The sequence below is a fragment of the Panicum hallii genome, chromosome 3, assembly GCF_002211085.1.
Source record: "Panicum hallii strain FIL2 chromosome 3, PHallii_v3.1, whole genome shotgun sequence".
Taxonomy (NCBI): domain Eukaryota; kingdom Viridiplantae; phylum Streptophyta; class Magnoliopsida; order Poales; family Poaceae; genus Panicum; species Panicum hallii.
The window spans coordinates 54,665,095-54,675,784 of record NC_038044.1 but is presented as its reverse complement, the minus strand read 5'-3'; the positions used below and the strand labels follow the sequence as shown (position 1 = coordinate 54,675,784).

The 10,690-nt window shown below is 50.0% G+C and overlaps 1 protein-coding gene across 1 annotated transcript; it reads left to right on the top strand.

Annotated features, from left to right (window-relative positions):
- The first annotated feature begins 162 nt into the window (after window positions 1-162).
- Window positions 163-5,857, top strand: LOC112886991. Its single transcript, XM_025953054.1, has 3 exons — window positions 163-467; window positions 2,929-4,987; window positions 5,247-5,857. Exons 1-3 carry the CDS (start codon window positions 208-210, stop codon window positions 5,691-5,693), a joined length of 2,766 nt encoding a protein of 921 aa, XP_025808839.1. The 5' UTR covers window positions 163-207; the 3' UTR covers window positions 5,694-5,857.
- Window positions 5,858-10,690: the final 4,833 nt, after the last annotated feature.

Below are 10,690 nucleotides of genomic sequence, written 5' to 3'. Positions count from 1 at the left end.
GTACTAGAAAGGCAAAAGGAGACAGACATTCCTTGATGAAAGTGTACGCTAAGGATCGTTCGGGCACCCTAAGGATTAGATACGTCCTTGTCTAATCTTACAAGATTTTACATGTCTTTATAATTATAGTCCTATGGCTGAATGCCCTCCATGCAGATGCACAAACCTTAAGCTCCCTTAAGCTTGGCTCAAACTCGCGAGAGAGGGATGGCTGCAGTCACCGTCCCTATGCCAGCAGCAAACTCCGAAGCTTCTCCAACGCCGGCGAGCGGCGACCTTCCATGGACGGCAGCAGAGAAACGGCTCAACAGCTTCGTCCGCGCCGTTGCACTCGTGGAGAGGATGGGCAATGGCCTCGGCACGCTGGCGTTCACATGGGCCACCGTCGTCGTGCTCGGTGGGTTCTCCACTGATCTGCGCCAGGATTTTTGGTATGCGACGGCGATTGTCTTCCTGGAGGCTTTCAGGTATCCAATAATGTTTACATGTCAGTACGACATTGCTTGAGATATGTTCGTGGCAATTGATTAGTACCTACGATAGGGTACGTGTTTGGTTTTGAGGGGTAACCTCCTCCTAGACAAAAAATGAGATGGTCCAACATCCTATTAACTTTGGCGTGATCGATATGACCATGTTTCTCATATTTAAGATAATTATGTTCATACGGGAAGAATTTGAGAAGTGAGAGATGGAGGACCACCTCATTGTACACCTCCTCCTAGACATATGTTTCATTGTATAGTTATTAAGACTAAAAATTCGGTAACCGAACCGGGTGAGTTTCATAGGGATGAAACTTGTTTCTTATTTTAGGAAACTCCCCTTCTCTCTCGTCATAATAATCTTGCCATATCAACAAATTTGCTGATATGACGTTATGGATGAAACTCTCGTAAAACCTTAGACTGGCCTTAGGTTTACATAGCCTGCTAGACAATAACGTGAAGACAATATAAAGTTTCCCCTATTTTATCGTTGGTTTGGACTGAACCATCGTGGATGCTAGCCATGGTTTATATAGTGCCACCAATGGTTGAAAGGGATCCCCTTGGCAAGCCGAAATATGAATTCTTTTGGATATAATGGTGTACTATCTCCTTTCTTAAATATATAAACTCCCTCCGTCCATTGAATATAAGGCATTCTGGTTTGTCCTAAGTCAAAGCAATCTAAATTTGACCAATGCACTATCACAAAAACGGTTTGTAGGGCCAGTTGAAACGGCATTTATCGGGGCGGATGCGCTACCTGCTTCTACTTTTCTCAGCTACAAATAGCTGTTTATAGGAGTAGGTAACGTGCCCGTCCCTCTAAAACTATTTCCAGGTCCTGGCCACATAGTCACATGCCTCTGGAAACAAAAGGGCGGGTCATGGCGTCACCCGCAACTGAAAATTTGTTTTCAGAGGCGGGTGACGGCGTTGCCCGCCCCTAGAAATACCCATGCCACCAAAAAATTCAGCAATTTGTTTTTGAATTTTCGGGGAGGACCACGCCATGAGGAGGGTGTTGTGCGGGCGGAAGGCCGCGGGGAGCGCATCGCCGCGGGGTTGGCGGCCACGGGGAAGGCATCGCCGCGGGGAGGGCAGCCGCATGGAGGATGGAAGTGCGGGGAGGGCGGCGCATGGAGGGCATCGCCGCGGGGAGGGCAGCCGCATGGAGGATGGAAGTGCGGGGAGGGCGGCGCATGGAGGGCATCGCTGTAGTGTGCTGCCGTTGGGAGGTTATGGCTGCAGTGGCGCGGTGGGAAGGGCAGCCACGCGTGGAGGGGCACCACCAGGAGAGGGCGCCATAGTGAGGGTCAGTGGCGGAGGGCGCCGCGGCAAGAGGCGCCACAGGGAGAGGGCGGGCGGTGGAGTCGTAGGAGCGCGAGAAGAGTTGAAATTTTCGGCACCCTGATGGCATCCCGCAAGTAATGCAAAAAATTTGCCCAAAATCTTGACCTAGATTGATTTTATATCGCCCTTGCTAATTATTTCTAGGTGTAGGTGACGCCAGGCCCGTCTGTGAAAATGATTATGGAAACGGTTAGCAGGGACATGTGGTGGTGTCACCTGGGCCTGCTAATCATTTTCTTTATTCCAAAAAATCTTTTATATAGTAGAATATAGCAAAATATATAAAAAATAAAACTTTTACACTAAGGTTATAGTGAACTATAAATTTAGAGAAAAATGAGCCTACCATATTTCAGTACATATAAAGTTTAAGAGTGTGGAAATCTTAATGTATGACTTAAGTCATATGAGATATTAACGTGGGGAGTTAATAAGTATATGAAGAATGTACATTCTACTCTATGACGCCATGCCAATTTACGGAAGTTTTGAATCTCTTTTCGGTATTATTACTGATTTTTCTTTCTTTTATGCTAAAAATTCGTTTAAATCATAGAATGTAGCAAAATATATAAACAATGAGACTTCGACACTAAAGTGAACTATAAATTAAAAAAATAAGCCAAATATATTTCAGTATATGTAAGGGTTAAGATAGTAGAAAATGTTAGGCACATGGAAAACTTTTTCCCGGGGGTGAGTGGGACTGTCACCCGCCCTTGAAAAGTTCATTTTCAGATGCGGCTGATGGCGTCACACGCCTTTATAAATTGTGGCCATTTCTAGGAACAGGTTGTCCCGTTGCCCGCCCCTAAAAATGCTTCTCCAGGAGCAGATCGAAAGCTATAGTAACCACCTTTTGTTTTGTAAGAGCGGGTCGCATTTTCAGCCGCCCCTAAAAAGAGTATGCGTTTACAAATCGTTTCTAGTAGTGATGGCGGTCTTATTGCTCTCTTCAATTTTCTCATCCACTCTAACTAGCCATGTGACGAGATTGTTGAAGACGTTCAGATAACGAATTGTATATCTTCTTCTTCCTTGCCCACAAGATTACGTAAACAGATCACTTCATGTTTGTTGTGTGCAGGGTGTTTAGCCGCGAAAGCAGATCGGATGACCAATTGCTATTCAAGACAACAGGTGGTGTCAGACTGAAAAGAGTGGTATTAGGTAGTGGGGTACTGTACTATCTGAATGCAGTGATTGTGGTGGTATGCTTCTCCAATGCCCTAGTAATTATCACCAATCACTACTTTCCACTGGGACCAAACAAAACTCTGGCACTAGCAGCATTACTGGCGCTGGTGAGCAAGTTGGAGTTTTCCACATACATCGAAGGCCTGAGCTCCTCAGGGCGCAATATATTTGCTACTGTTTTCTTTCGCTGTATTCCCATAGTTGCACTCGTTCTCCTAGCTGTTGGTATAGTATATTTGGGAGACCTCAAGCCAGCAAACGCTCTGTTGCCTCTGATGCCACTTTTTGCTTCTTGGATAGTTTACAACCTACTAGTGCTTAGCCTCCAGAACCATGAACAAAAGTTTGTTCTGGTGACGAAGATGTTGTGCACTGTAATTTTCCCGCTCTGGGTGGCTATATCTCTTGTTGTAGCATTCAAAACTTTAGGTCTCTTGATACTATTATCCACAGCACTCCTTGGAAACATCCAGATTCCAGTGGCTATAGCACGTATTGTGCTATCATCGATGCGCCTTTTCAAGGTTAACGGCCATCACAAAGCAAGCAGTAACGAACACCTTATCCCAGCACTAAAGATATTTTACATCATGGTGTTCCTTCAAGGTATATCATACATTATGGCATGCATGTTGGAGACAGCATTTTCTTTCTGGTTTAGAAGATTGCTGGCCAAAGGATGTGGACTTGGCGGAGAGCCAGAAATGAAGTCTATCAACCTCTACTATGAGCATGCTTATGACAAGTGCATGCAAGATGGCATCCTCTCTCAGGAGGATCTGAAGCTTGTCAGGTTTGCGGTTGATTCCCTGAGCTCCAACTCCCGCGCCCAGAACCTCGCTGCTGTCCGAATTCTGTACTCTCTTCTGAAGAAAACAGAAATTACCAGAAACAGCACTGGATTACTTGTCTCAGAAGTCACAACAAGCAAGAACTCGGTTGGCACCTTGATCAGCATGCTGGGTTGGACAGAGCCAGAAGATGAAGGTATAAGGCTGTTTGCTGCTGAGGTCATCGCCAAGATGGCTGGCAATCTCAGGATTGTGGGCATCCCTGGAACAGTGCAAATGGTGTCTTCTCTCCTTGATAATGATGCTCGAGCTTCAGAAGTGTGCATTAACATGGAGGTACCTGGTTATCTGTCACCTTCAAGAATACAGGCTCTCCCAGTACAAGTAACAGGAAACAATGTCCTGAGCACCCCAAAAAAATTCTTGCAGTGCATGAAGAATCTGATTTCAATCCCAAAAGAAGATGAGGAATTTTGGATGGCCAAGGATTCGTTCCCTTCTCAGGCACTGGAAATTCTTGAAAAGCTGGCTCATGATCTTGACAATTGTGCCGAAATCAGCAGGGCAACAGGACTCTTTGCAAAGATCATAGGGTTCATGAGCTACACCATAGACACTACAAACATCCCTGGAACACAGAAACAGTTATGGACTACTTCATCTTTGAAATTGATCATCAAGCTTGCAAGCACCAATGGGGAAATTGGTATGGTACTCCGGCAGAAAATCTCGGAGCAGCCCTTCCTGCTAAGTAACCTCGCTGAGATCTTGGAGGACAGCTGCAGTAACCAGTACCAATTGGAGCTAGTGATGGGTATCCTTGCCAAACTTGCAGTCGACATGGAAGCAAGACGGGAGATTGGCTCATTCCAAGTGTTCGTCACTATGTTGGTGAATGCTTTTGTTGGTCGAGATCAACCACCATCAACGCGAAAAGTGGCAGGGGAAGCATTGTCAATGCTGTCAATGGGGAATGCTAGAAATTTCTCTGCTATCTTGGAGGCAATAGGGCCCAACTTTATTGATCTGAAAGATATGCTCATGTATGAAGAGTACATATATGTTACAGCAAGTTTGCTGCAAAATGTGTGTGCTCTCTCTCAAGAGAAGCTAAGCCAATTAGGATCCAGCAAGCACCTGTCATCTTTCTTGCCAGTGGTGAGTCTTTTGAGTTATCATTAGAAAGAAATTCTTATTACCGTTTGTTGGCAATTTGTTTTTATCTATTTTGCAGTCATGACAATAATTTCAATCTTCCACGTGCATACCAGAGCAGGGTTTGTCTTGTATTAGAGGTCATGTGTATCTGCTACTATATAAATATATAACAACGGTCGTCTGACATCACATATATGTGTTATTATTTCATTGACTTGAATCAATTAATAAAGAAAAAACTGACTTATCAATGCTACAGGTTTTCACAAAAATGATGAATCGCGAGCTCAAGGGCAAGAAACTGGAGGCTCTGATCAGCTTGGCTTCACAGATCTGTAAGGTCTTCCCTCAATGCTTTGCACAAGAGCTGGAGTCGTCACAATACAATGGATTAGCTGACATTATCCAAAACCTGGTGGCTACACTCAACTCCAGTAAGAAACCGAGTCTTGAATACCCAAGGATGAGAAGGGTCATTGTTGAGATGACAATATGCATATTGGAATCATGTCCTCGCTATGCAACCATTTTCAGAGAAAAAGGTATGATGGAGGCACTGTCCATGGTGGAGAGGACCCCATCTAAAGTGGAGAAGTATAGGGTCTTCTCTGGTCATGTAGGGGTGGTTACAGAGGGCGGCTTACCTCTCCTTACCCTAGTGGCTAGAGCAAAAGAGTTGGTTGCATCTGCAACACCAAGTCCATGAACTCAATTAGGCAGGAAGGCATGATTAATCATCGTTGGTACATGCATGTAGGTCGGGGCTATATTATGCATACTATGTAATATGTGTTTTGTTGGGGCCAGTAAAAGTGGGAGACCATGGTTTCTTTATAATTGCCAATAATAATATCTGCTGGCTTGCATGTGCGTCCTTTTCTTCATTTACATATCGCTTATATTCTTATATGTATTCATTTGCAAACATTGTTGGAGTGGAAGGCATGTTACCTAATCGAGAGATGAATGCTGTAACATCCCAAAATTTCCCCAAACGCCATATATTGTGCAAACTTTTGAGTTTTCAAAAACTTTTTGTGGAAGTGTTTGGCTATATATAAAATGTTGGATTTTCTATTTGGATTCCAAGTTTGTGATATTGAAATTGTGTGCAATTTGAGTTTGAAAGGGCCATTCAAATTCAAATTCAGGCTTTAAATAGTTAAACACCCCTTGGGCCGAAACCCAACGCATGCACAGCCCACCGGCTCACAAGCACACGGCCCAGCCCGGATTTTTCCCCCTCTCCTTCCTTTCTTTCCCACTCCACGCAGCCCACCAGTGCAGCCTAGCCCACCGACCGGCCTCACCCGCTCACGCGCTCACACGCCCCTTCACCTTCCCACTCGGGCGGCTGACAAGCGGGATCCACCCGCCAGCTTTCCCTTCTTCCTCCGCTCGTCCGTGACCCCGCTCGCTCGCTCAGCCCCGCGTCGCCTCTCGCCCCCGCCTCGCGACAAGGCGTCGTAATCGCCGCTTCCCCTTTCTCCAGTGCCCCTGCTCCCGCTCGCGTCACCAGCCGACCCCGCGCGCACCACCCGCTCCGCGACAGAGCAGCGCAACCGCCTGCGCGCCCTGACCGCCCGCGCCGCAAACCTTAATCCCGCACCGCAGCCGCCAGATGCGCGCTGCGTGGCCATGGCACGGACGCCGGGCATTGCCACCCTCGGCGTCCGAGCCCGTACCGCAAACCCTAGGGCCGCCCCATAAGAACCCCCCGAGGCCACCGCCTGAAACCCTAGCCGCCCCATGCCCTTTTCCCTATCGCCGTCACCACACCAGAGGAGGAGGAGAAGAAAAGGAGGAGAAGGAGCAGCGCAAGGAGGTGGAGGACGTCAAGCTGCGCGAGGAGAGGAAGGCCGTCACCGCACCGGAGCTCCGCCATGCCTGCGCCCGCACGATGACCCCGACGCAGCTGCTCACCCTGCATGGCCCCGACCCGCCTGCACCAGCCCGCCGCTGTGCCAAGGATCCTGCTAGCAAGCCCTCGGTGAGCGCCGCCGCCGCCCACTCCCTTCTTTCCCCCTGCTACCGGCGATGCCGATGAACCTTCCGTAGTCCAGCCTTAGGATCACCTCTCCCTTCCGGCCTTGGTGCCACTTTTGTGCAGGAGCCTGCCGCGCTGTAACGCCCTGAAAATTTACCAAATTCAATTACGCGCTAAGATGTTTTTGTTCAAAACCTTGAAACCCTAATTGCCTCCCGGACTCTTCGCCGACCAGACACTCGGCTCCAGCTGTTGACCCAGCCCCTTTACAATGGCCGTACCCTCTTTTTCCTCGTCGCCGTCCCATCCCGCGCCGCTCGGTGGCCTGCCACCCACGCGCGATCACCTGCCGCGATCGGCGCAGACGCGATCCCCTCCTCTTTTCTTTGTCTTGTTTTTCCTTTTTCGTTTTCTTTTCTTTTTCCCTCTCTCTCCCATTTCTTTTCCCCCTTTCCTTTTTCTCTCCCTCTTTTCTTCCTTTCTCTTCCTTTTTCTTTTCCCTCCCTTCTCCTCTTCCCTTCCTCTGCTCCCGAGCGCTGCTCAGCCCGCGCCACCCCCTCCTGCTTGGCTCCCGCACGCGCACCCCGACCGCCTCCCTTCCCTCGCGCACCGTCGCCCCTGTGCGCGGCCGCCCGCGCCCACGCGCGCGCCCTGCGCGTGCATCGCGTGACCACTTCACCCGCCGTGCCGCCCATCGCTCGCCACGCACGCCGGCCAGCCGTGCGCGCTCCGCCCCGAGCCGCCGTGACACCCGCCGCTAACACTGCTCGCGCACACGCCCACGCGCGTCCCTGCTCCCCGCCTTCCCCGCGCATGCGGGCTCTGGCTCGCGTACGCCCCGGCCCACGCGCTCGCGCACGCGCACCCGAGGCTGCACGGCATGCCGCGCCGCCCGCCACTGGCGCTCCGCCCTCGCCGCTCGCGCCGTCGCCCTGTGCCCGCACAGCCCCTTCCCCACGTGCCCGACGACGCCTCGACGCCCTCGCCGCTCGCCGCGTCGTGACGCCAACAAATGGCCGAAGCGCCATTAATGGCGCTCCGCACCGGCCACCGTCGCGGCCACCCCTCCACCACCTTCCCCAGCCTATAAATAGGACCTTCGCGCAGCTCTTGGCCACTACCACCGCCCTCGCCACCGCGCGCCCCCTTCCCTAGCCCCCAGCGCCGCCACCGCCCGCGGCTCTGCCGCCGCCCGCCGCCCGCCGTGGGCACGCCCCTCGCTCCACCTCGGTCCAAGGTGAGACCGGGGATGGGATCCCCTCTTCCCCCTCTCTCTTTTGCCCCTAATCTTGGCCGCCGCCATGCCCCGGGCCGCCGGAATCGGCCGGGCGCCGGACCTCCACCCCCCCTCCTCTGTTCTCTGCCGATGGAGGAAGAAGAAAGGGGGAATTTGCCCCCAGGCCCTCCCCTTTCCTCTATTCCCTCAAAAGCCCTTCCACCCTTTACACTTTTTTGCAAAAGAAACCCTGTCCTGTCCGATAATCCGAAATACACCTTTCGCCATACAAATCTAATATCAAATAAACCCGTCCACCTTTCTGTTATGCCCCAAATGTTTCTAAAAAATTATAACCAAGACCTTTCCGTTCCATAACCATTTACAAATAAGCCCCTGAACCCTTGTTTAACTCCTGAACCCCTTTTTTTCACTCGTCATTTTATGCGCCAAATGACCTCCGATCGACCCGAAACTTTATCACGCCCTTTTTAGTACAGTTATAACCATGCCATTAAGAAACTACCCAAAGAAATTACCCCTATCTCCGTAACTAAATTATTTCCGATTAAAGCTCAACGATAAAAGCTTTTAGTTCTTTCGCTTGATTGTGTGTCTGTTTGTTTGCGTCGTAGGACACGGAGTGAATGAGGGAGTTCCCGACTGTGACCAAGCGAACGAGGACCAGTTCTGCGACCCCGAACCCGAGGGACAGTGCTTCGATCAGGACCTCCCGCAAGGATTTGATGATGGCAAGTTCGATTCCGCCCTTTGATGCATGTCTGTGTCCTAGTTTTTGTCAACACCACCCATTTGCCTGTTTTATAAAATTGCATGTGTTTTGTTGGCTGGAAACATGGTAGGATAGCCACCCCTTGATTTGTGATAACCATTCCTTGACCACCGGATTTTATAAAGAAAACGTGTGCGTGTGCAGGAGGGATAAAATGTGGTTTTGAAAGACGAGTTAGACGGGATGGATGGCATTTCTATGTGATTTGCCGTTGGTGTGCTCGTACCTGTGTGGTTGAGCAAGGAAGGGAGATATTCGTCTTGTCACCCCTAAGGACCGAGTTGATGTGTCATCTCACCTAGCTTCCTGTCGTGCAAACCACTTGACCGTTGAATGGGCAACGGCTTAGCATAACCCCACTAGTTAGTCTGATAGCCATCAGGAGAGCTGAGAGCAACGGGTGATCAAGGAGAAGGGGTAAGCTCTGTGTGACTTATGCCCCAGTTAAACCTCGGAGATGGGTCGAATGACCCCTTGATGGATCCCATGGTGGTTAGTCAGGTCTAGCTAAGGTGGGTAATGGCTTTGTTGGGATCTGCACCGACACTAAGGTGATCGTGCTGTGGTACCCACCTGTGGGTAAAGTTGCACACCTCTGCAGAGTTAAAAATCTATTCGAATAGCCGTGCCCACGGTATTAGGCAAGTTATGGTGTGGTCACATAACTAGTGTTTCTCTCAGGGAAAGGATTGGGCTGGTGTGAGTTGTTTGGAAAGTGTCCGGCAGTCGTGCCGTGTGCTACGGCGGACGGGGAGTCCGGTAGCAGCTTAAAACTTGGATCTTGTGTGGATCAACATAATATGCTCCTTGGTACTAGAAAACTTGTTTTGAAAATATTTTAAACGAACCCTTGCATACAATCGAGTTTTCCGCAAATAAACCATAACTTTATCCTTGGATTACCCTGTGCATTTAATTCTGTTATACCCCCCCTCCGTGGGTGTGATTGGACTTGCTGAGTACGTTTGTACTCACCCCATTCTTACTTTTTACAGCAGAGGATCCAAACTACCTCCCCGAAGAAGTCGAGTAGGGTTTCGTCCTGCACCCAGTCTTGCCTGTGGTTAGGGCCACCGTTGGACTCCCGCATGGCGCAAGACTCTGATGCCCCTCTTTTCATAGCTAGTGTAGTAGTGTGGGTTTTAGTTGTAATCCTCGCGATAGTGGCGCTTCACTGCCCATTACCGCGTAGAGTTGTACGGTGATGTACCATCTGATGTAATAAAAGTGTTATCAGCCTCCTGGGACTGATAAAGCATCACTTTTACGTCTTCCCTGATGGGGGGACACTTCGGGTGGTATCAGAGCCGTAGGCTGACCGTAGGACGTGACCCTAGAAGCGAGACCCTTTTTCAGGCCCTAGGATTTGTTCTGACTTAGCTATTTTCCTACACAAACACTCACCGCTGGTCCTTGCCCTGTTCCAGATGGCTAACAACGGATGGATTGACGGAATCTGCCACGCAGAACCCGGCCTTCCTAAGTTATTGATGCTCAGCCTGGAACGCATCGGAGTTATGGAGCCACCAGAGTATGCCTACCGAGAATACACCTTCCAGGGCATCCTTCGGTGCGACATGATGGTCTTTGTGGGGAAAAGCACCCGCTACCCTGATGTGGACCCCTGGTTCATCTCCACCTCTGGCTTTCGCTTCCTTGACACCTATCGAAAGGCCGCCCGTAAAGCCCTGCGACGACTACGGGTGA